The 25,995-nt window shown below is 43.0% G+C and overlaps 1 protein-coding gene and 1 pseudogene across 2 annotated transcripts in view; one reads left to right on the forward strand and one right to left on the reverse strand.

Moving 5' to 3' along the window:
* Dcaf1 (DDB1 and CUL4 associated factor 1) overlaps positions 1–25,995 on the reverse strand; it is an 86,143-nt gene that overhangs the window by 1,475 nt on the left and 58,673 nt on the right. Inside the window, exons 19-24 of one of the 2 annotated variants that reach the window (XM_045136334.1) lie at positions 24,968–25,061; positions 24,331–24,435; positions 24,050–24,123; positions 23,241–23,342; positions 5,735–5,987; positions 3,499–3,542 (exon numbers count right to left, since the gene is read on the reverse strand). In XM_045136334.1, the coding sequence (XP_044992269.1) occupies positions 3,538–3,542; positions 5,735–5,987; positions 23,241–23,342; positions 24,050–24,123; positions 24,331–24,435; positions 24,968–25,061 (633 nt within the window). In that variant the 3' untranslated portion in view covers positions 3,499–3,537. The remainder of the gene's footprint in view (positions 1–3,498; positions 3,543–5,734; positions 5,988–23,240; positions 23,343–24,049; positions 24,124–24,330; positions 24,436–24,967; positions 25,062–25,995) is intronic. The other variant, XM_045136333.1, reaches the window with a different exon arrangement.
* On the forward strand, positions 16,569–17,265 carry LOC105944471 (annotated as a pseudogene).

The following is a 25,995-nucleotide window of genomic DNA, read 5'->3' on the forward strand; positions in this document are numbered from 1 at the left end:
TCTGAAGAAAACTAATTCTCAGGAAAGGTAGAGACCATTTTACAACACTACCATCTACAGACAAATGGAAGGGCAGCAAGGAGCATCCGTGATATCCTGGAAGATGGATGGCATCGCAATAAGGGGCCCCTGCCTCCTCAGGCAAGGGATGAACTCATTAACACTTCTGGAAGGATCCACTGAGGGATGAAACTTAGGTGGCAACAAGAGACCCTCAAAGCCAAGTGTGATGGTGTGCATACATACTCCTCTTCCTGGGAGGCTGAGGCAGAAGGACCGTGAGTTTGATGGTAGCCTGGATTACACAGGACCCTCACCCCAAGTTAAGATCTTCAAAAGGTAGTAGATACACCAAACCTGCCTGATCAAAACTCAGAACACGGTACCTAGCTCCTAACACCTAACGTTTGCTAAATGAAGCAAAGGGAAGGTGCACTTTGATCAAGAAGCTGTGAAAACACTTTTACAAGGTTCCCGGGAAAGTGGGCAGGGCAGACCTGAGCCTACAGACACCCATGGGCTTTGGAGCTGCCATATAGGGAGGAGTGCACGCACAGGTGCGACCCTCAGCCTTTCCCACATTGCTGAGAACCAATTCCTGGACAAGCTGAGGAACAATGCATATTCCCAAATCTTCCTTCCTTCACTACAAGCTCCTAAGGAAAAGAAATAAAACCAAAAAAAGTCTGGTCGTCACAGAACATCCTACAAGTAAGGCTGGAAAACCAGTGTTCCTGGGTCTACTGGACACAAGCATGGACTAACCTGCAAGGAGCAGGAAGCACAACGAACTGGCCAAAGAATGGGCACCTGACAACACGCCTTCACAAACCACACCCCTCAGCAGCTTCTCAAGAGCTCCAGGAAGCCAGGCAGGGTGGCATCCACCTTTAATCCCAGCACTCGGGAGGCAAAGGCAGGAGGATCGCTGTGAGTTCGAGGCCACCCTGAGACTACAGAGTGAATCCCAGATCAGCCTGGGCCAGAGTGAGACCCTGCTTCAAACAAAAAAAGAAAAAAAGAGCTTCAGGAAGAAGGGCCACAGGGAGGACATGACCTCCCCCACTGAGGACTCTCCCAGCGCTTGCTTGGCAAGCCAACAATGCCTGCCTGCAACCCGTAGGAGGCCAAGGGGTAATGGGAAAGAAACAAGGAGCCAAGGCTTGACAACTGTGTCCAATCAAATGACTGGCATTGTAAATGCAGCCTACAATCGAAGATCACAGCACAATCTTCCTTATGCAAGCGGCTCAAGGCCTGAGAAAGAGAGGGATATTCAAGGCTTGCCCACCAACTGTCCCACTGAGTGGTCAGATGGCAAAATTGCTTTATCTACCTTCCTCAGTCTATTCTCAGCCTTCCAGTGTTGAGCCCATTCCCAACCCTGGTTGGGATCACCCACTGAAAGGTCTTCAAGGAAAAGGCAGATAAAGCAGTCACTCTCTACTGCTTAACGACTGCCTTATTACACCCAGACCCGGAAACAAGGTGCCACTCTTACAAGTCTGGGGATCTATATCTCAACTATTGTGTCCCCTGCAAGATCTGGGGTCTGTGCAAAGTTATATGGGGTCCATGGGCACTGTAGTCTAATTTCTATGGCCTTTGCCACATCCAAAAAGGGCTCCAGAAACTCAAAGGTTAAGAGCTACTTCTCTCAAGTGTGAAGCCAGATACGGTCAGCCTGCTTCCAAAGGCCCCATGGACAGCCCATAAAACAGGAAGGGCACCCTGCAGGTGCCACCTCTGTATCTCCACCTCAGAGTCTGAGTTGTCATGTATTACAAATCAATACTTAACACCTGGATTAAAATGGCGACACTCATAAATGACAGAATTCTAAATTTTCCAGATTCTCTTGGATTATCCTTAAAGGAAGGAATTTCCTAAGTACCACAGGAGGGATTACTGTTACCAAATGCAAATTGAGAGGTCTTCTACTCAAATTAGAATGGAACACCTGGGGCCAGGTGTGGTGATGCACAGCTTTAACCTGGCACTTAGGTGGCAGAGGCAGGAAGATGGAGAGCCATGGGGGGCAACATAATAAGCCCCTGGGAGGTGAGATCAAGGCAAATGCAGGGTGAGGAAAGGGCTATGCTGCCTGATGGGGTCGTGGGAACCAAGCCTTTCCTGGCTGAACCAACACCTGGCATTAAAGCAAAGTAGCTGTAGGCAACATGCCATGCATTCACTTACATACATGCACTGTTCCTACAAGACTTATTCTTGCCAGGCATGGGGGGCACACCTTTAATCCCCGCACTCTGGAGGCAGACGTAGAAGGATCTCAAGGCCACCCTGAGACTACATAGTGAATTCCAGGTAAGCCTGGGCTACAATGAGACCCTACCTTGAAAAAAAACAAAAAAAAAGAAAAAGTTATTCTCAATGGCAGCACCTAAAGTGTGTTTCATAACCAAAATTTATCACCCAAATCCACACAAACTGGTCAGAATGTTTACACATTTTGAAAGAGGTGCTCCCCAGCACTGCAGATCTACTCCACTCTGATCCAACTTGGTTAAGTGTACCTAACCCAGACGGTCCATTTGCAAAGGGAGCGGAACCAAAGACCCGAAGTCCAAGCCCTGGAAGAGCTGGAGCATGGCCCAGGCTCCTGACCATAACACACACCGAGATCAAGCGCATCATCACGTGTGCATTCCTGGTCCTCTGTCAAGCCTCCTTCCACTTTTCCTGGCATTTAGCTACAGGTCTAAGAGATGTTACAGAATAAAAAGCACAGACACCTTCCGTCCTTTGGTGATTAAATGCACACTCGCACATGTATGAAGCGTGGTCTGGATTGCTGGATCAACGGCAGTGGCTCTTGCACACACTGCCCCATCATGTGTAGTGTCAGGGTTAGAGGGGACAGCCAGGAAGGGCTTCTTGATTTTAATTTTGATGAGGAGGCAGCTTTATTTTTGTTTTATGGGTTATGTTTCCCTTTGGATGGTGATCTAACGGTTCTGGTTAAAAGCAGCAAATCAGTTCTTTAGAATATGCTACCTAGCTATGTCTTAACTTGACTTCAGCACCATAGGCGGGCACACTTGACTAACTGAACCAAAATAGGAACATTCAATAAATATCAACCTTCACAGTAACTGTGCTGCAAAGTGTACCTTCCTTTCTTCCTTCAAAACAACTTGTGATCTGGGTGTGGTGGTGCACGCCTTTAATCCCAGCACTCAGGAGGCAGAGGTAGGAGGATCGCTGTGAGTTCGAGGCCACCCTGAGACTCCATAGTGAGTTCCAGATCAGCCTGGGCTAGAGTGAGACCCTACCTCGGGGAAAAAAAAAAAAAAAAGTGACACCCTCTAATGGGGGAAAAAGTATCAGCTTCCCGCAATCGACTGGACCCTCCTAACATATACTACTTAACTACTATTACTACTAAATGAAGAGAGATATAATTTATTTCTAATCTCATTATTCACATATGATAAAAAAAAGTTTGTTAAAACTTGCCCCTTAGCCCTTCATACTTGCCTGTCTGACCATGGCCTGGAACTAATCCACTGAATCACCTCAACCTTAAAATATGGAAAACAGAAAACTAATTAATAGCAGGTGTGCAAATGTAAGGCACCCTTGCCCCCCTCCCCCCCCAAGAGCTTTCTCAAATAAAAAGTCTTTTCTTGGGCTAGAGAGATGACTTGCTGATTAAGGTGCTTGTTGGCAAAGCCTCAGGACCCATGTTCAACTCTCTAGATCCCATGTAAGCCAGATAACAAGGTGACACAAGCACGCAGAGTTGTACGTGCACACAAGGAGGTGCACAAGTCAGTTCAACTGCAGTGGCGGGAGGCCCTGGCATACCTATTCTCCCCGCTCTCCCCCACCAAGAAAAATTACCAAAAAAAAAGTCTTTTCTTGCCAGGTGTGGTGGTGCACATTTTTCATCTCAGCACTTGGGAGGCTGAGGTAGGAAGATCACTGAGAGTTCTAGGCCAGCCTGAAACTAATTCCAGGTCAGCCTTGGCTACAGTAAGACCCTACCTCAGGAAGAAAGACGTCTTTTCTTGAAGCCAGGCATGGTGGCTCATGCCTTTAACACCAGCACTTGGGAGGCTGAGGCAGGAAGATCAACATGACTGTGAGGCGAGGATGGACGACAGAGTGAGTTCCTGGACTAGAGTAAGACCCTGACTCAAAAATAAAATCAAGCTGGACTTGGTGGCACACACCCTTAATCCCAGCACTTGGGAAACAGAGGAAGGAGTATCACTGTGAGTTTTGAGACTATACAGTGAATTCCAGTTCAGCCTGGGCTAGAGCAAGACCCTGTGTGGGGGGGAGCTTTAGTCTTCAGGGCTACTCAAGAACACATAGATTTGTCCCAAAGAAAATGGACTCTTCATATGGAATAGTAATACTCTGTGTATATACTAGAAAAATAGAAGTGTGTCTATATCTATATGCTGAAATGGACAGTCATCCTACTTTAAAACACCAAACATAAAAACCAAGTCCAGTGATCAAACAATCTGGTTTGTCTTATGTAGGCCATTGCAACAGAATTTTTTGTTACGATATAAATGTAAATCTGTGCTACTCAACATAGTAGCAACATATACTGATCATTTGGAAAACAAATTAATTTTTGATTTAATTAATTTAAATAACCCTATGCAATTAGTGCCTGTTATCAGACAGAATACCTACCATGACTGTTAGGAAGTTGGTATTCTTAGCTACCTAAGAAATGGATGGATATTACACAATGCCCCCCTTCCCCAATCAGGCAGGGCAGCAACAGAAAGAACCAGGAACACAGCTAGTACACGTCTGTGAGCAATGGCACATCTCAGGGTGATGCTAGGGTGCCATCCTGAGACATGCAAGAGTGTAGTGGTGAAGTGTGCCCAGTCTTCAAACCACTGCTTGGCTTATTTAGGACTCAGCAGCTCAGGCAGGAGAATTAGCTTCAGAAATCTAATAGGAAGTTACTACAAAAAAAAAGTGGGCCGGATATGGTGGTGCACACCTTTAATCCCAGCACTCAGGAGGCAGAGGTAGAAGGACACCGTGAGTTCTAGGCCACCCTGAGACTACATAATGAATTCCAGGTCAGCCTGGATGGAAGTGAGACCCTGCCTCAAAAGGGTAGGGGTAGGTGTGGGGGAGATGAACAAAACAGGTGCCGCTGAGAAACACTTGTTCCTTAGCCTGTAGGAAGGGATCAGCAGAAACCAGACAGGAAGGAGCTCCTCCTCCATATAAGGCCCTTCCCTCGTTTTAACTTCAGAAAGGCACAGCACTCTGCTGACTCTAGGCCCTCCCGGGAAAGCTATGCTTTCTTTCTAGGGCTAATGCTCTAAGGCAGAAGTTGACAAGTTACAAGCCCACTACCTACTTTTATAGGTAAGATTTAACAGAATGCAGCCTTAGTAACCATCCCTGTACCCTTTGCCTTTGACTGCTTTCTCTCTACACCAGCACCGCTGAGTAGCCGCAACAAAGAACACATAGCCCACAAAGCAAACCCTGACACTGGTTTAAGAGAACGTCTGCCAACTTAAAAGTTAAAAGGTGGTAGCCAGTTGTCATGGTTACAGTGTGGAGGAAGAACAGAGGTGACAAATACCATAGTACTTTTCCTCAAGGCACCAGAGTAGTGAAGCAACAGGCGCAGGGCACAGCTATTCTCTAAGATGGGTTGGCACAAGAAAAGAGACCTGGCCCTGGGTGCCAAGACTCAGCCCAAACTCTGCCCTATACTTACTGTCCCCCAGGATCAGTTCCACTTCCTCATCTGCATCAGAGTCTTCATCCTCCCCATCCTCTCCCTCCTCTAGAAGATTTGCTAGCTCCTCATCAGAGGGAGAGAAGTCATTGTCCCCATCCTCTCCTGCGTTCTCATTGTTGTCATCCTCCTCCAATTCCGCCTCCAGCAACTGGTCAGTGTCAAGTTCATCTAAATCATCAGTGTCATCATCATCTTCATCATCATCCTCTTCCTCCTGTTCTTCCTCTTCCTGGTAAGAGAGCATTAGGTCCATTAGGACAAACACAGGCTTAACCCCTATGGGCCACATGGTGATTCTTGACCAAAGGGACAGAGAAGTAAGCTGTCAGTGATGGCTCAGACAGGCACACACATGTGCCCCAAGACACTCAAAGAACCCCTCAGAAAGGATTCTGGTCACTCCACAAGTGTATACTAGCCACATAGCCTTTACCCACGGAAACAAAACTTTTTCACAAAAGTGTCACCATCAATATTCTTGGGACCCCAAAAGGGGCTCTTCTTTATTTCCTGCATCAGCCAAAGCAAATGAACTGAGTTGAGTCACTGGAACCTAAAATTATCTTCTAGCAAAAGAAAAAGAAGATAGCTCCTTAGTTTCCAGCTCCTAAGCTTTTTCAAGCTCATGCCCTTCAACTTGTAACAGAATGTGGGCAAGCTCTGAACAGTGCTTCCATAAGCACTCAATTTGAACCGTCCACAAAACAGACTTACACGACGGAGCACTGACAGATCTTTCCCATTTTAACCAAAAAAACTGGACTAGAAAAAAATACCACTCATCCTGTGTTTTTCTTTCCAGGTGGGGGAAGTGTGTGTGTGTGTGTGTGTGTGTGTGTGTGTGTGTGTCATGCCATCCTTCTTCTCTTAAGATAATCTCCTAAAGCTATGAAAACCACCAATAAACCATCAAAATGTTTTCTCTAGGTACCCCGTACTATATAAATCTGCTCATTACTTAAATATTTTGTTGCCTAATAAGCACAAGGATCTGGGTTCAATCCCCAGCACTACAAAGAAAATAAAAATATTGACTATAATATTGACTAGGCTTATTAAGCAAAGATGCTCTGTTTTGACACCTCTGATAATTTTAGATCCACCATTACAGACTTTCTGATAAGCTACTTCATACAGTGATTTCGACTTTCTAACAATTTATGGCACATATATGGAGGAAACTAATGATACCCAGTAACCATATATCAAATGCAAGTATATGACTGAACTAGATTGTGTGTGTGTGTGTGTGTGTTTTCTGCCTGCATGGGTAATGACTGAAGACCACTAGTCCACAGTTTGGGGCATACATCTTTTCAAGGCCCGCTGACTGCATGGCTACTAAATTCTTGTCTACCTGAAAAGAGCTGAGAATGCTGAGAGCGGGGAAGTAATGAGAACCAGAAACATAGAAAAGCTCAAGCAAATAACTGGGAAAGAAGAAGGGAGTTAGTTACATTCAGAGGAAGTAATCCCAGTGCTCACCCAATTGTAACTTCAGCCCCTATTTTCACAGCCTTGACAAAAATTAGCACTAAGCCATTAACAAAGGACCAAAGTTAAAAACAAGTCCAGAGAATCCAGGACCCTGTGTTTCTCAAGCCTTTGTGGAACACAAGTGTTTAAGTTGTATGTTGGTATAACTCTCTCAATCTTTTTTAGAGGGGCAAGATGTAGAGACTACAGTGCTAGGATATAACTCAGAACATCATTTGTGCCAAGCAACACTCTACACTGAACTATATATACCCCTGGACCAAGACAGAGCAACTTTTAAAGATCCACAGTTGAGTGGATACGTTGAGCTTTTCAAATAGGCCTCAACTGGCCAGCAAATTCAGGAAGACAGTTCTCTTTTACTTATATAACAATCAAGCTTGGTTGACCCAAAAGAATTAAGAAAAAAGTTTCCAAGCAAAGAAAAATGCTGGAAAATAAATCAAGCAATAGCTAAGCTTCCAAAATCCTAAAAACCTAACTTTTACTTCATCTTATAGAGTGCTCACTTACTCGTGTGGACATCAGATGTGACAGGACAGGAGAGAAGGAGGTGATTAGGAAGGAGAGATCTACCAAAACGTCAAACATCACTTCACTGACTGCTCTTAATGACCAACGCTGCTCAGACACATCCTTTGTCTGTCACACAGAGGTGTGGTCTAGACTAAAAGATCAAATCTGAAACCTGGATCATGAAGCAAAGACACACAAGACCCCTTCAAAATGTAAAAGATTTCTAAGGAAGCAATGTTGAGAGTAGTATCTACTGGTGAAGTAGCTGGTTGGCAGCACAATCCCTTTCCCACCTATCTTATTAAATAAAGTTTTCAACTGGGTCTAGAAAGACCATTGTTTGTCCAATTCTCCAGTTTTCTTAAGGGTGTAAAGACCATTTTAAAATAAGCTACCAGGGCTGTAGAGATGGCTTAGTGGTTAAACGCTTGCCTGTGATGCCTAAGGACCCTGGTTCAAGGCTCAATTCCCCAGGACCCATGTAAGCCAGATGGACAAGGTGGTGCATGCATCTGGAGTTCCTCTGCAGTGGCTGGAGGCCCTGATGCTCCCATTCTCCCTCTCCCTCTCCCTCCCTCACCGCCCCCCTCTGCCTCTTTCTGTCTGCCTGTTGCTCTCAAATAAAAATAAACAAATTTCAAATAAGCTATCAATAAATGTCCCAAAGAAAGAACTATAAGTGTCCACTCCTTGAATCTATCTTGTCAATTCCATTACTACCCAAAGCCCCAAATCCTATAGATAACAACCCACTGTCTTCTATAGATCACAGACACAAACTCCCTCTTCTAGCCTATGGTCCCACACCAGACTTTAGTAAGCCTTCTGCACCAGACTCAGTCCACCCTGAGAGCCTGTTACTACCACAGCTGTGCATTTCACATCCTATCCCACCCACACCCACATTCACATTTCTCTTCACTGCCTTCTCATTGTCTGTGCCAAGACATTCAGCTCCCTCAATCTAACAACTTCTCAGTCTATGCAGGTTTCAAATGTTTTCCACCTACTACCAAGACTGCTACCAAGAGTGACCAAAACCCGTGTCTGCCTTCCAGGTTGACATACTCAGCTGATACTAGCCTATTTGCTCACTCTTCAGACTTGCCACTAGGTTTAAGTGTTTAAGTGTTTCTTTGTTTAATGCATGTGTATGTGGGTATGTATCTACGCTTTAGAAAGTCCTGTCATATGCAATGTTCAGCAGGAGTATTTACTATTCTTTTTTTTTTTCATTGTTTTTCGAGGTAGGGTTTCACTCTAGCTCAGGCTGACCTGGAATTCACTATATAGTCTCAGAGTGGCCTCAAACTCACGGCAGTCCTCCTACCTCTGCCTCCCAAGTGCTGGGATTAAAGGTGTGCGCCACCACGCCCAGTTTTTTACTCTTCTTTTTACAGGTGAAGAGACCTCCTTCAAGGAATGGAACCCGAGCCGCTAGCTATGGGACTCCTCTGCAGGAATCCTGGTCTCTGAATTCAACCACTGCCCCAGATCCATACTTGGTCTCTTCCAGATCTCCCCAAGGCATAGGGGTTCCCCTAACTTTTATTATTGATGCCTTTGTAAATCCCATAATTCAACAAAAGAACTAAGCTACCCCTAACTTAGCACCTTTTCAATTCTTCTCTCAAAGTTAAAATCTATCTTTCAGTTCTCCCATCGATCTAGTTTTACTTCTAGTTAACTTATTTCATACAAACTGGGGCTCTCCTCCCCACCCTACCCCAGCAATCTCTCCTACCTGATCACTGAACTCAACCGTGTACTATCCCTCCACCCAACAGCCTCCACTCCAACTCTACAGTCTGATAGCGCCCATTAGCAAAGCCTCCCAAGAGGCTCAGTGAAACAGCCTATGACACAGAACTGCAACAGAAGCAATGCCATTTGCTACCAGGTTTCTCTAAATACCAGGATTTTATTCAAGAGATCATTCAAGGAAATCAGCAGCTCTTACCTGGGTGGGGCCATCAGAATCACCTGAGATCTTTTTTCCTCCAAAACACTGCCTAACCCCCATCAAGAGCACAGGATAAGTTTTCCAAATAAAGTTAACACAAGTGGATTTTGAAAAGTTCCCCAGAAATTGTGACATGTACCTCTATATGAGAACTACTGCCAACAAACATATATCAAAGGTCTAAGGTTCCATTTTTCTGTAATGATGTACTCTGTCCACCACATGTTCCCTGAAGACAGAACCACATCAGTGAATCCAGATCACCTCACCAGCCACCAGTAACAAATCCAACTGTATTGCATTTCAGGACTAAGAAATTTATATATGTATATTTAACTTATTTAGTATAGCCCTGGAATTCACTATGCAGTCTCAGGGTGGCCTCGAACTCACAGCAATCCACCTACCTCTGCCTCCCAAGTGCTAGGATTAAAGGCGTGCCACGCCTAGCTCAAAATTCTTCCTGAATATCTATTTTTCAAGAGAAATGAATTTTACTGTATTTTTTTTCCTTCAAAAATATAGCCTATCAAGGGCTGGAGAGATGGCTTAGCGGTTAAGCGCTTGCCTGTGAAGCCTAAGGACCCCGGTTCGAGGCTCAGTTCCCCAGGTCCCACGTTAGCCAGATGCACAAGGGGGCGCACGCGTCTGGAGTTCGTTTGCAGAGGCTGGAAGCCCTGGCGCGCCCATTGTCTCTCTCTCCCTCTACCTGTCTTTCTCTCTGTGTCTGTCTCTCTCAAATAAATAAATAAAAAATTTAAAAAAAAAATTACTGTTTCCAAAAACTGATACTATTAAAAAAAAATATATATATATATAGCCTATCAGAAAACCAAAATTCTGGTCATAGTTTAAGAAGTTCATCTGCTGGGCATGGTGGCATACACCTTTAATCCCAGCATTCGGGAGGCAGAGGTAGAAGGATCGCCTTGAGTTCAAGGCCACCCTGAGACCACATAGTGAAATCTAGGTCAGCCTGAGCTAGAGTGAGACCCTACCTTGAAATACCAGAGGATAAAAAGAGGGGATGAGGATGGAAGGAAGGAATGGAGGAAGGAAGAAGGGAAGAAGGAAAGAAATGAGGGAGGGAGGGAGGGAAGAGAGAAAGAAAAAGACTAGCATGGCTTTAAAAATCTAATGCAGGGGGCTGGAGAGATGGCTCAGCTGTTGAGGGCACTTGCTTGCAAAGCCTTATAGCCCAGGTTCAGTTCCCCACTGCCCATATAAAGTCAGATGCACAAAGTGGAACATGCATCTTGAGAGAGTATGCAGTGGTAGAAGGCCCTGATGTGCCCATTCTCTCCCTCTTCCTCCCTCCTTCCTCTCTCTTCCTCACTGTTTCTCCTAGCAAAAAAAATTTTTTTCTAAAAATCTAATTCAGATCAGATCTTACTGTCTTATTATATTTTGCTGAATTTTTATACTCCTATTTCTTTTATTTTTTTTTTATTGACAACTTCCATAATTATAGACAATAACCCATGGTAATTCCCTCCCTTCCCCCAATTTCCCTTGTGAAACTCCACTCTCCATCATATCGCCTCCCCCTCTCAGTTTCTCTTTTATTTTAATTTCATGATCTTTTCCTCCTATTATGATGGTCTTGTGTAGGTAGTGTCAGGCACCGTGAGGTCATGGATATCCAGGCCATTTTGTGTCTGGAGGAGCACGTTGTAAGAGTCCTACCCTTCCTTTGGCTCTTACAATCTTACCACCACCTCTTCGCAATGGACCCTGTATGCTCCTATTTATTTTAGCACTTGTTCCTGGTACTAACTACCCTAAAAGGCTACAGGTTCATTTCACGGACATAGCATGTGTAAATTTTGAGGAAAAAGAACCTTTCAGGAGTTACCACCTTCACCTCTGACCAGGGACACAGTTGCTGTGGACTCACCATCCGCTTCTAGGCAGTGGAGCACACACAGGAAGTACAGCACACAGTGTGTCCCAGATTCCAAATGGAGTGGAAAAAGAAAGAGCATTATTCCTTTGTTCAGTTTACTCTTTATAAATTTAAGATTAACAAGAATTAGCTGAAAATACTGGCTATTCAAAATCTAGGAACAATGATCAATTACTTTGGTTTTATAATTTTCCTAAAAGCTAACAACAAACTTGACAAGAATTTTTTTTTAAAGAGACACCGAACTTTCAATGAATAATAGCAAGTGACAGGATCAGCTGTGTTTTAATAAAATGCTGAAAGCAGGTAAGAGTAGCAGCCTCAAAAACTAAGTATGCACAGCTCTCCTGATCTTCTGGTACCTTTTCATTTATCAACATGGGGTACAGTTCAACCTGTTTTGTTAAATGTCAAAATGTATTTAAACCGTAAGGGCAAAAGGCAACTATTTTTATAGTATGTAAATTATGTTAAAATAAAGTGTTTATATAACCACCAATTGACACAGGTACTTTATGCTGAGCCATTTTAGCGGACAACAGCTGACCTCTTGTACTTCAAGAGCTTATTTGCTAAGGTGAAAATGCAAATTCAAAGGTGTTGGTCACAGGTGCTTGCATCCCTCACCACATTATGCCATACCTGAAACATCTGAGAAGACCAAAGAACAGATACCAAGACCGGGACAAAACTTTGAATAGCAAATGACTTATATGAAAATGAAAAGTCTAGCTTTAGAAATCAAGTGACACATAAAAAACAAAGTTTTAAAAACAATTCAAAGTGAAGAAAAAACAGTGGGGAAAAATCCACTGGAAATAAATACAGCACAACACTATCACAAGATCTTTTTTTTTTTTTTTTTTGGTTTTTCGAGGTAGGGTTTCACTCCAGCCCAGGCTGAACTGAAATTCACTATGTAGTCTCAGGGTGGCCTTGAACTGACCCTCCTACCTCTGCCTCCCAAGTGCTGGGATTAAAGGTGTGCGCCACCAAGCCCAGCTCCACTATCTAAGATCTGAGGAAGAATGTGAAGCAACAGCATGATGGTCACAAAGGAGAATTATCCACCCCAAACATCTCTATGTCAAAGGTCTAAGAGGAAAAGCAGCTCACTGATGGATGTCCTTTAAGAATGAGATGAACAGATGACCAACACAGATTACCTGTTAACATGCAATGAGATGTGCCTACACCCTGAGAAACCCAAAAGCAACACTAACACATCTATGTTACATACCTACAGACACTTAAGACATCTCAGAGCTAGGTGTTCAGACTCTTCTATACAATGGGTCCTGGAGCCACATGCAAGAGTCCACCTTGAGCCTGCCCATCTGAATCTTGGCTATCCACAACGTGAGATAGCCTCCATTCTCCTCCAGAATGAGAAAGTCCAAAGTCCTTCCCACCACACTATCCTCTTTCTAGCATCTTCCTCCCATAACTACTCAAAAGAAAGTTATGGGCTGGAAAAATAGCTCAGCAGTTAAGGTGCTCACCTACAAAACCTAAGGACCAAAGTTTAATTCCCTAGTACCCGTGTAAAGCCAGATGCACAAAGTGGTGCATGCATCTGGAATTCATTTGCTAGAGGCCCTGGCATGGCCATATATTCCTTTTTTTCCCACTCTCTCTATCATTGCTTACAAATAAATAGATAAAAATAAAAATATTTTTTAAAAAAAGTTAGGAAGAACTGTAGAAGGTCTGTTTGTATCTTTTAAGCTCCTTGGAGAAGGTGGGCTGGGAGAAAAGCAATTTTTGTTTTTTGTTTTGTTTTTTGAGGTAGGGTCCTACTCTAGCCCAGGCTGACCTGGAATTCATTATGTAGTCTCAGGGTGGCCTTGAACTCAAGGCGATCCTCCTACCTCTGCCTCCCAAGTGCTGGGATTAAAGGCATACAACACCACACCAAGATTTTTGTGTTTTTTTGAGGTAGGGTCTCACTCTAGTCCAGGCTGACCTGGAATTCACTATGTAGTCTCAAGGTGGCTTCAAAGTCACAGCAATCCTCCTACCTCTGCCTCCTGAGGAGGAAGGCAATTTATTTTATTATTATTGTTGTTGTTATTTTTGTTTTTGAGGTAGGGTCTTGTTCTAGCCCAGGTTGACCTGAAATTCACTATGTAGTCTCAGGGTGGCCCCAAACTCACGGCGATCCTCCATACCTCTGCCTCCTGGGTGCTAGGATTAAAGGCGTGTGCCACCACACCCTGCTGCTTCAATTTTATAGTTCAGGGTGAAGAAGACACATCTTAGAAGCCTAAGCCAGACTTGATACGTGGTAATTATCAGGTAGCAACAAGAACCTGAACCACTGTTTTGTACAGAAAAATGTCACCACCACAGCTCTTCATATATCCACACAAAAATAAGTAACATTTCAAAGAAAGGTAGGGTGTTACTATGTAGTTAGGATGACCTTTACAGGATCCTTCTACCACAGTCAAAATGACAAGCAAGTCCCACCATGACCAGCTACCAAACTATCATATTTCACAATAGCCAACATGAAAAAGTAGTGTCTAAGCAGCAAATAAAAGAAGAAAAAGGCCGGGCATGGTGGCACACGCCTTTAATCCCAGCACTCGGGAGGCAGATGCAGGAGGATCGTCATGAGTTCGAGGCCACCCTGAGACTCCATAGTGAATTCCAGGTCAGCCTGGGCTACAGTGAGACCCTACCTCAAAAGAACCCCCCCCCCCACATCCACATAGGGCACTATTGGGCTGGAGAGATGGCTCAGCGGTTAAGGTGCTTGCCTGTAAGGCCTAACAACCAGGTTTGATTTCCCAGTACCCATGTAAAGCCAGATGCAAAGTGGTGCATGCATGCATATGGAGTTCATGTGTGGTGGGTGGAGGCCTCGAAGCACCTACTCCCTATCTCTCTATGCTTACAAATAAGTAAAAATATTTTTTTAAAAAGAATGGTATTGTTAAGAAACTTGCCAGGTGTGGTGGTGCACGGCTTTAATCCCAGCACTCGGGAGGTAGAGGTAGAAGAATTGCTGTGAGTTTGATGCCACCCTGAGACTACACAGTGAATTCCAAGTCAGCCTGGACTAGACTGAGACCCTACCTCGAAAAACAAAAAAAAAAAAAAAAAAGAAGAAAGGAAAGAAAAGAAGAGAAACAAACAAACTTGCCAGGGACTGGGGAGATAGCTCAGTTGGTAACTGAGGATTTGAATTGAACCCACCAAGGCCATTATAAACGCGGGGGGGGGGGGGGGGGAGGGGGGCAGGGGCTGGAGAGAGAGCTCAGCAATTAAGGAACTTGCCTGCACAGACTAACAACCAGAGTTTGATTCCCCAGTACCCACATAAAGATGGACAAAGGGGCACACACATCATCCATCTGCAGTGACTGGAGGCCCTGGTGTGTGCATTCTCTCTCAGTCTCTCTCTTCTTCAAAGGTGGCACACACCTTGTGATCCCAGCACTTAGGTGGCAGAGGTAGGAGGACTGCTGCAAGTGAGAGGCCACCCTGAAACTACAGTGAATTCTAAGTCAATCTTGGCTAGAGTGAGACCCTACTTAAAAAAAAAAAAAAAGAAGCAAGGCATGGTGACACAGGCCTTCAATCCCAGCAGTACAGAGGCAGTGTTAGGATTGCTGTAAGTTAGAGGCCAGCCTGGGACTACAGAGTTGAGTTCCAGATCATCCTGGGATAGAGTGAGACACTTACCTCAAAAAGGACAAAAGAAGTTTGCTGGGGAGCTGGGTATAAGGACACATGCCTGTAATCCTGCACTTAGAAGATGGAGACAGGACAATTAGGAGTTCAAGATAATCTTCCACTGGTTAATAAGCTCAAGTCACCTTGAAATAAATGATACTCTCTCCAAAAAAGAGAAAGAGAGGAGAAGGAAAAAGAAGAGAAGGAAGGAAGGGAAAAGAGAAATTTATCAGACCTAGTGGTGCATGTTTGTAAATTCCAGCATTCTGGGTAGGAGTCAGAGGCAGAGGGTCTTAAGGTCAAAGCCATCCTTGGCTACATAGTGAGTCTGAGGTCAGAATGGGGCTACAGAAAGACAGTCCCTCAAATAATGGGGGAGGGAGAGGAGGATGGGAAGAGGGCTCAGTAGTAAAGCACTTGCCACACAAGCCTGAGCCTGAGGACCCAAGCTCGGGTCCCTAGCATGCACACAAATGCTGAATGGTCATGGTGGCCAGGCTATTTTCCCAGTGCTTTCAGGCAGAAAGAGAGGATCCCTAGGGAAAACAGGCTAGCTAGACTAACCTGTACAGTGAGCTATACAGGTTCAAATGGACACCCTGCCTCAGTTAATAGAGTGAAGATAAAGACGTTACCCAATAAAAAATTATTCAGAAATGGTCAAAGTGCTGAGATGTGACAGTGGAGTGTTTGGCACTGAGTAAGATATCTCTAGCACACACTCCACGACTCAGGGACCACTGCAGAAGAGAAGATGGAGAGAATGTGAGAGCCGAAGGGAGGGGAGGGGTGCTTACAATGATGTCATCCAAACACAAAGTAAGCTGGTGTCCATGACACTGCCCATACAAGACCTGTACAACAGGAGGGAAATGAAAACATCAAAACAGAAGAGAAGACTAGTTGGAAAGAAGGAGGACTGAGTGTATGGGGGGATCTGGGAGAGAGGAAAGTATTGGGAGGGGATTATGATCATGGTATATTGTCTGTATTCATGGAAGTTGTCAATAAAAAGTTAAAAAAAAAAAAGGACACCCAACATTTTTAGGCAACTGCACATAACACATGTGCCCACACAATGCAAAAGAAATAAAAAGAGGAGGAAGAAAGTCTCTCAAGACAGTTTGAAGAATGAGAATTTGGAGACTCTAACAGCACCTTCAAGTTCTATTACCAAGAAAGACTAGCAACACATAGAAAGAAGTTAAAGAATAAACACCAGGCGCCGCAGCCGGCCCAGAAGGATGGCTGAGGTAGGACCCAAGTCAATGCTATCCATGTGTCTGGGTAACATTTGCTGGTCACCTACTGCAAAAGCTAGTAACTGATACAAATGTTTCTGATAAATGGAGAGGACACAGTGCAGCTACATCCACTTATGAATTGGAGAATCCCCCTGACTACTGAGGCTCTGCAGAGGTGCAATGAGGAAGCATGTCATCCCCATGAATCACATTGCCTAGCAGGTTACCAAAGAAGACTTTGCCACATTTGATTACACTGTATATGGATCAAAGCAATCTGAAAGATTTGAATAGAAAAAGCAATCAAGTCAAAAACTGCAAAGCTGGAATGGAGAGATGGCTTAGCAGTTAAGGCACTTGCCTGCAAAGCCAAAGAACCTCGGTTCAATTCCCCAGGACCCACATAAGCCAGAAGCACAAAGTGGCACATGCATCTGGAGTTCAGTTGTTGTGGCTGGAGGCCCTGGCACGCCCATTCTTTCTCTTCCTCTCTCTCTGCCTAGTTGTCACTCTCAAATAAATAAATAAAGTTTTTTTTTTAAACTTTTTTAAAACTGCAAAGCTAAAACTGAGCTACTTGGGAGCTACGATCCACAGAAACAAATCATTACTGAAGACCCATACCTACTATGGCAACAACTCAGACTCTGAGCAGGGCCTCAGGTGCTGCCGGGCCTTCCTGCAGAAGGTCTCCTAGCTGAGTCTTCCCTCAGCAGCTGGTAACTCACCCACTAGTCCTGTGTCCAAATGGTGGTGGTGTTCTTAAGCCTGGGCCCCATATGTGTCTTCAGCTGACTTACTGCTTATCTTAGAAGTAACTATAGGTGGAAAGTAGTTGTATTTGCAAAAGAATAAAAATATTTGAGTCATGCCGGCGTGGTGGCACACACTTTTAATCCCAGCACTCGGGAGGCAGAGGTAGGAGGATTACTGTGAGTTTGAGGCCACCCTGAGACTCCATAGTGAATTCCAGGTCAGCCTGGGCTAGAGTGAAATCCTACCTCAAAAAAAAAAAAAAAAACCTTTGATGAGTCAGTCTGAAAGAAAAAAGAGTAAACAACTGAAGAAAATAATAAATATCCATGTCACACCAGGTGTAGTGGTGCACACCTCTAATCCCAGCACTCAGGAGGCAGAGGTAGGAGGATCACTCTGAGTTCGAGGCCACCCTGAGACTACATAGTGAATTCCAGGTCAGCATGGGCTACAGTGAGACCGTACTTCAGAAAACCGAAAAAAAACAAAAGAAAAAAATTCATGTCATAAGTAGATCCCATTTTCTCATTTCACATTAAATCCCATAGCTCTAAATGTGGTTGGCTCTTTTACTCATGAAACCAAGACTATTACAGGTCATATAAATGGCAGTTAAAAACAGAAAAACAAAGCCAGGCGTGGTGGCGCAGGCCTTTAATCCCAGTACTCAAAAGCCAGAGGTAGGAGGATTGCCATGAGTTCAAAGCCACCCTGAGACTAAATAGTGAATTCCAGGTCAGCCTAGGCTACAGAAAGACCCTACCTCAAAAAACAAAACAAAACAAAAAAAGCCTTCTATATTGGGAAATTCCTGGCAGCATTTTGTAAAATGGCTAAACTCTGAAGCCTAATAATCCTTTATAATAAATATGGTACTTGAAAAGCAATGAAAGCCGGGCATGGTGGCGCACGCCTTTAATCCCAACACTTGGGAGGCAGAGGTAGAAGGATTGCCCTTGAGTTCAAGGCCACTCTGAGACTACATAGTGAATTCCAGGTCAGCCTGAGCTAGAGTAAGACCCACCCTCAAAGAAGAAAAAGGAAGGGAGGAGGGTATTTAATAGGTTGGTATTGTATAGATGTAAGTAGAATGATTGAGATGGGGAGGGGATATGATGGAGAATAGAATTTCAAAGGGGAAAGTGGAGGTGGTGGAGGGAGGGTATTACCATGAGATATTTTTTATAATCATGGAAAATGTTAATAAAAATTGAGAAAAAGGGCTGGAGAGATGGCTTAGCAGTTAGGTGCTTGCCTGTGAAGCCTAAGGACCCCGGTTCGAGGTTCAGTTCCCCAGGACCCACGTTAGCCAGATGCACAAGCGGGTGCATGCATCTGGAGTTCATTTGCAGTGGCTGGAAGCCCTGGCTCATCCATTCTGTCTCTCTCTATCTGCCTCTTTCTCTCTCTGCCTGTAACTCTCAAATAAATAAACAAAAAATTTTTTAAAATTGTGGAAAAAAAACATTTAAAAAGAAAATTAAAAAGAGGAAAAAAAAAACAATGATAGTAAGGCTATCATTTAAGTACTTTATAAAATAATATTCCCATGGAACCCAATAATCATGAGCCTATTCACCTGTGTAAGTGAGGAGATGGAAGTCAGGATTGGTTAAGTGTCTCATGAGGACACCCTACAAAGGGAAGTACCTCTGGTTCCCATAGCATCCTGACCTTGAGGAATGCTGTGTTCTGATCCCAGTGATCACAAGCCCACCCCAACCTTGAAACACAAACAGAAAGGTCTCATTTCCTTACTGTGTTCAGAAACCTGTATCTGGAGATTATGAATCATCTCTGAGCATGTTCAGCCAGTCTGAATACACCATCAAAACCAGCAGACACCACTAAGACAGGACACAAGGGATTTTAGATTGAGTGTCTGAGACTTTTGATCCAGGTATATCACCTTTCAAGTGAAAGCAATACAGTATTGAAAAAACTCAGAATTTGGGATTTAGCACAGTAAAGTACAAGGCCTGGGCTTCAGTCCCAAGCAGCCCCCTAAAGAGAAAAAGACCCCCCCAAAGAAGAGAACAAGGCCTCAGCTTAGACAACTATATGCTCATAACCTGCAAAGCACAACGGTGAAACATACACCTGCATCTCAAATTAGTATTAACAAAATGCCTTTGATTAGTCAGTGCTAAGCTCTGTTACAAGAAATATAAAAATGCAGGCCCTTAGCCCATGCTATTAAGACTTTTACCAAAAAGATCATAAAATTAATGTTTTCTTTCTTTCTGAGGCAAGATTGCGAGAGAGGCTGACCTAGACAACTTAGTAAGACCCTCTGTCATAGTATTAAATTGGGCTGAGGATGTGCTTAGCATGCTTAAGATCCTGTGTTCAATCCCTAGGACCATGAAAGAAAGGGAGGGAAGGAGAGGGGAGGGGAGGGGAGGAGAAGGAAGGAAAAGAAGGGGTGGGGAAAAGAAGGGAGGAGAGAGAAAATGAAGAATTACCTTTTAAAATTATCTTTTTTTTTTTTGAGGGAGGAGATAAAGAGGCAAAGAGAGAGAGACAGAATGGTTGAGTCAGAGCCTCCAGCCACTGGAAATGAACTCTAGACCACCTTATGCATCTGGCTTACGTTGGTCTTGGGGAAGTGAACCTGGGTTCTTTGGCTTTGCAGGCAAGCACCTTAACTGCTAAGCCATCTCTCCAGACTTAAATTAACCTTTTAAATATTTATTTATTTATTTGAGAGTGACAGAGAGAGGAGGAGAGAGAATGGGTGCGCCAGGACCTCCAGCAGTCTGTAAACAAACTCCAGACACGTGTGCCCCCTTGTGTATCTGACTAATATGGGTCCTGGGGAATCGAGCCTCAAACCAGGGTCCTTAGGCTTCACAGGTAAGCGCTTAACCACTAAGCCATCTCTCCAGCCCAAATTGTTTTTTAAATTTAAGTACATGATATTTGGGAAGGACACTAATAGCTATTTCATTACCTCTAACCACTAAGCATGATTTATCATAAAGTAGGAGAGAAGGATGGGATGTAATTGATGGTAAACTGCTTGCCTAGCAGGACCTAAATTCAATTCCTAACATCACATAACCTGGACATGGTAGCACCGACCATGTAATCCCAGAACTTGGGAGGTAAAGGCAGGAGGATCAATAGTTCAGAGTCATCCTCTCCTCTGCTACATAGCAAGTTAAAGGTTAGCTTCAAGTACAGGAAACCCTGACTTTAAAAAAAAAACAAAAACAAAACAGGAAGAGCCAGGCATGGTGGCGCACTAAGGAAGCAGAGGTAGGATAGCTATGAGTTCCGAGGCCACCCTGAGACTACATAGTGAGTTCCAGGTCAGCCTGGACTAGAGTGAGACCAACCTTGGAAAAAAAAAAAAGAACAGGAAGTGTGGAGAAATATGATAGCAGGTGCTGGGTTAATACAAATCAAGGGTTCCCCTCATCTTCTCTCCTTACCCAGGATACCTTTGGAATCTTAAAGTGGACCAAGAACAAGTAATGCTGCAGTAGGGGGTAGGGAGAAGAAATTAACTCAAAATCTGGGAAGATAGTTTACTGGCTTCACTAACAAAAGAGGGTCAAATTCTATTCATTCAATTTCAACTTTGTATTACCACTCAGCAACAAATACTTCCCAGAAGAATGTCAGGGACTAGGAAGATGGCTCAGTAAGTGAGGTGCATGAGAACCCGAGTTCCAATCACATAAGAGCAGGCCAAGCAGCACGTGCCCAAGTGCTGGGGAAGCAAAGGCAGGAAGATCTCCAGGGCTTGCTGGCTGGCTCATGTAGCCAAATTGGTGAGGTCTGGACCCTGTCTCAAAGAAATAAGGTAGCCAGGCGTGGTGGTGCACACCTTTAACCCTAGCACTTGAGAGGCAGAAGTAGGAGGGTCACTGCAATTTTAAGGCTGGCCTGTACCTCTAGATGAGTTCTATGTCAGCCTGAGCTACAATGAGACTCTGCCCCCAAAATACCAATTACATAAATGAGTAAAAGGTAAAGGAGGAGACAGGTGTGGAATCGCACATCTTTAATCCTAGCACTTGGGAAGCAAAAGTAGGAGAATCACAGTGAGTTCATGGTCATCCTGAGACCACAGAGTGAATTCCAGGTCAGCCTGGAGTAGAGTGAAACCCTACGTCAAAAAACACAAAAAAGGACAGGTATGGTGGCGCACACCTTTAATCCCAGCACTTGAGAGGCAGAGGCAGGAGAATCACCATAAGGAAAAAAAAAAAAAGGTAGAAACAATGACTCAATAGTTAAAGGCACTGGCTTGTAAAACCTGACAGTCCATGATTTGATCCCCCAGTATCCACGTTAAGCCAGACGCATAAAGTGGAGTATGTGTTTGGAGTTTGACTGCAATAACAGGAGGTTCTGGTACACCCATACTTTCTTTTCTCTCTCTCTCAAGTAAATAAACAAACAAATAAGTAACTTCTTTAAAAAAAGGTAGAAAGCAAATGAGGAAGACACTAGATGCCATGCCTCCACATGCACATGCATACCCATACACATACAAATGTACAGCACATACCTGCAAAAAAAAAACAAAATCTAAACTAAAAAGGGTATTCTTATAAAAAGAATGGGAGCCTAGAAGAGAAGAAAAGATCTGTGAACGCTCTGAAGTTTGAGAAACTCTTCAGAACCAACACAGATATGCAAATGTCCACAGTATGACCAAAAATTAAATTTGTTGAAAAAGAAAAGTGAAGACTAAGATACAATACTACTTGCATCTTTTTTTTCATATTTTGTTTGTAAGGGAAAAGAAAGGGAGAAAGAGAGCAAGCATGCCAAGGCCTCTTGCTGCTGCAAACTACAGACACATATGTCACTTTATGCATCTAGTTTTACTTGTATACTGGGGAATCAAACCCAGGCCAGCAGGCTTTGTAAGCAAGTGCCTTTAACTACTGAGCTATATCCTCAGCCCACTATCCACTACATGTATGTATGTATGTAAGTACATGGGTGTGTATATATGTGTGTGTGTGTGTGTGTGTGTGTGTGTGTACTTTTCTTAAAATTTTTTATTATTTGGTTTTTCAAAGTAGGGTCTTACTCTAGACCAGGCTGACCTGGAATTCACTATGCAGTTTCAGACTGGCCTCAAACTCACAGTAATCCTCCTATCTCTTAATTCCTACAGCTGGGATTAAAGGTGTGTGTCACCAAACCTGGCTACATTTCTCAAAACTATCAAAATTTTCTTTGTACACATTCTACTCTATTCCTGTGGAAATGGGTGATGCCATAAAAGAAGCGAAGAAGCTTTGCAAAGAATACAAAAAAGCTTTAGAGAAGTCAACCAATTTCTATAATCCATCTCCATTAGAAGCTATTTCTCTGACTTGCATCAACACTAGATTATGGGAACTCCTTATTTTTAAAGCCAGAATGGGGTAGTAACCAAGCACATACAAGGAAATAAAATTAGAGATTACTATAGTGCAATTTATAAATGAAACTAGAGGTCATCAGGTACTGTTTTCCCAAGGCAGGGTTTTGTTCTAACCCTGGCTAACCTAGAACTCACTCTGTAGCCTCAGACTGGCCTTGAACTCATGGTGATGCCCCTACCTCAGCTTCTGGAATGCTGGGATTAAAGGTGTGCATCCACCTCATCCAACTATACCGTGGTTTTGGGTCTCACCATGTAGCTCAAGCTGGCCTCAAACTCACAATGCCTCAGCTTCCTGAGTACTGAGATTATAGATAGGTATGTACCACCTCCACACCTTACTTGGTTAAAATCTCATACTACCAAAATTCTACCTTCTAAAATTTAGACATACAACAGGCCTTCTAAATATGAAAACAGGTGGCAAAGGCTTATCTTAAATATTTCCTCTAGCAAAAAGCAAAAGATCATGACCTCCACAAAGCTTTATTTAACGGAGAAATCCTGAAGATCAATGGACTGACCTGGTCTTCCTCTTCATCCTCATCCTCTGCAAGGCGCTGCCTGCCTACTTCATATAGCCGGCACACTGTATCCATGTTCAGAGCGTCCATACTGCCTTGATTCTGGAATAAAACATCTAGTCCATTAGAAGCAGTTAGTTATCAAAATGCCCTTATATCTACACCTCAAGTCTCGTACTCATGACCTGGATCCTATAACTATCAAAGCTTCCAATATCTAAATTTTTAGAGCTAGCTCTAAAAAGATATACCTACGACACAAAGTGAGAAATAAAAAGGGTGAGAAGACTTAAACATTGGGGGTTGTAAGTACAGGAGAAACCATTATCACCGGAACGAGCTAACCTTAACTCTGGTGAGAGATACAGACTTCTCTGAGAAAGGGATGGTAGTGGGGGAACAGGAGATAGGAATCTTTTAATGGGATTACTATTTCTCAGGTACTATGTATCTTCCAAGCCCTATCAACTGAGTAGGTTATCAATAACCTACTATCAAGAATGTTACTGACTTTAGAACTTATCTACTTATCAGATAAAATGTCTGTACTATAGTTTGTAAATTATCTTAAGCATCAAAACAAAAGCGTAAGGCTAAAGAGGTGGCTTAGCAGTTAAGGCGCTTGCCTATGAACCCTAAGGACCCAGGAATGATTCCCCAGTATCCACCTAAGCCAGATGTTCAATATCGCACATGCACCTGGAGTTCATTTGCAGTGGCTGGAGACCCTGGCATCCCCATTCTCTCTCTCAAATAAAATAAATACTTTTTTTTTTTTTAAAAAAAGAGCAGAGTGAAGACCCCTTTACCTCAATGACAGCAAGATAGCAATCTTTGGTGTCTGTACACAGGTCAAAGATGTTCCTCTTGACATCAATGGTTGCTAGAAAATGGAATGTGATGAAATTCAAGATTAAATTACTACTGTGACATAAGAATTCAAGGTGAATGTTAATAAATATTTCCATAGCTCCTCTACTTGTCAATAAAAAGTTACAGTCCTCTTGCGCAATGGAGGAGTCTAAGAAAGAACACCAAAACATGAAGAAGGAAAAAAAAAAAGGATCAATGTTTACAACTTCATACTTACCTATAGGTTTGTAATCAGTGGCATTAAATGTTCGGAAGGATGATCCAAAAGGGCTTTTCATCCTCTCTTCCAATAAGTCATCTTCATCATCTGCTTGCAACATTGCTATTGGGGGAGGAGGGGAGTAATGAAACACTATTAGCAAGCAGAAAACCCATTTACAATGCAGAAAGTTGTAATGGCCAATAAAAATTTTAGTCAATTTCCTTATAAATTTTTACTCTATATTTAGTCAGTTCCTCTCAAGGTATCCATCCTCTTTGTATATTGAACCTATTGTGGCAAATAATACACTTATTTTCTCAAAATGTATTATGGTTGAAGTTTGACAACACTCCAAGAAAACACAAATATTTTTAAGTTTATAATAACATAGGAACTGGTAAGAAAATTCCTCTATGCAAAATTAGTCATCTTAAAATTAGTTAACTTTCACCCTAAATCAAGATAAATGTTTAGTTTCTCTTTTGTAACCAATTGTACTATTATTTTCTTTTGTTACAATTTTTTAAGTATTTTTCACAAGTGAAAGCTACTTCTAAAAACAAAGTATCCAATTAAGTGAAGGGCACGATATGAGGAAGAGAATGAAAAGATTAAATTACCTCCATAAAAAAAAAAAAAAAAAAAAAATTACCTCCATACATCACTGTCCCCGTGTGGTTGAACACCACACGACACTGATCCAAAGCAGGAACAGTATGTAAAAGATGGAAAGTTCGAAGGTCCCACTAGGAACAGAGTGGTCAAGGACAACTATTTTACACAAAAATCAAATTTTGTTTGTTTTTATTTTTGAAGTAGGGTAGGCTAACCTGGAATTCACTATGTTGTCTTAGGCTGCCCTCAAAATCACAGTGGTCCTATCTCAGCCTCCTGAATGCTAAGATAAAAAGCATGTACCACCATGCCCAATGAATATTTTTGTTATCTGCTCAGCAGGGCTGAGGATTGAACCCAGAGCTTTGCACATGCTCAACAAGCATTCTACCACAAATCTACATCCTCAATCCACAGAAGTTCTTCTAGATCCTCATGCAAATTCTGAACAATCTTTTTTCCCCTTAATAGGTATTGATACTTTAAAAGTTAATGCAGGGCGGGAGAGATGGCTTAGCAGTTAAGCGCTTGCCTGTGAAGCCTCAGGACCCCGGTTGGAGGCTCGATTCCCCAGGACCCATGTTAGCCAGATGTACAAGGGGGCACATGCGTCTGGAGTTCGTTTGCAGTGGCTGGAGGTCCTGGCGCACCCATTCTCTATCTGCCTCTTTCTCTCTCTGTCACTTTCAAATAAATAAGTAAAAATAAATAAATAAATTATTTTTTAAAAAAGTTAATGCAGCCAGGCATGGTGGCACACACCTTTAATCCCAGCATACAGAAGACAGAGGTAGAAGCATCACTTTGAGTTCAAGACTACATAGTGCATTTCAGGTCAGCCTGAGCTACAGTGAAACTCTACCTCAAAAAACAAAAGTTAATACATATGATTATTATTGACTGATGTCCTTAAAAATATCATGTAGTAAACCCATATAAACAAAACAACCATGAGCTCCCTTCCCCACAATAACAACTCATTTTTTTCTTACACATCTGGCAAAGATTAGTATAGATTTCTTTAATGTCCATCTGAAGACAAAATTCAATACTTAAAATACATCC

Source organism: Jaculus jaculus, chromosome 17 (assembly GCF_020740685.1).
Source record: "Jaculus jaculus isolate mJacJac1 chromosome 17, mJacJac1.mat.Y.cur, whole genome shotgun sequence".
NCBI lineage: Eukaryota > Metazoa > Chordata > Mammalia > Rodentia > Dipodidae > Jaculus > Jaculus jaculus.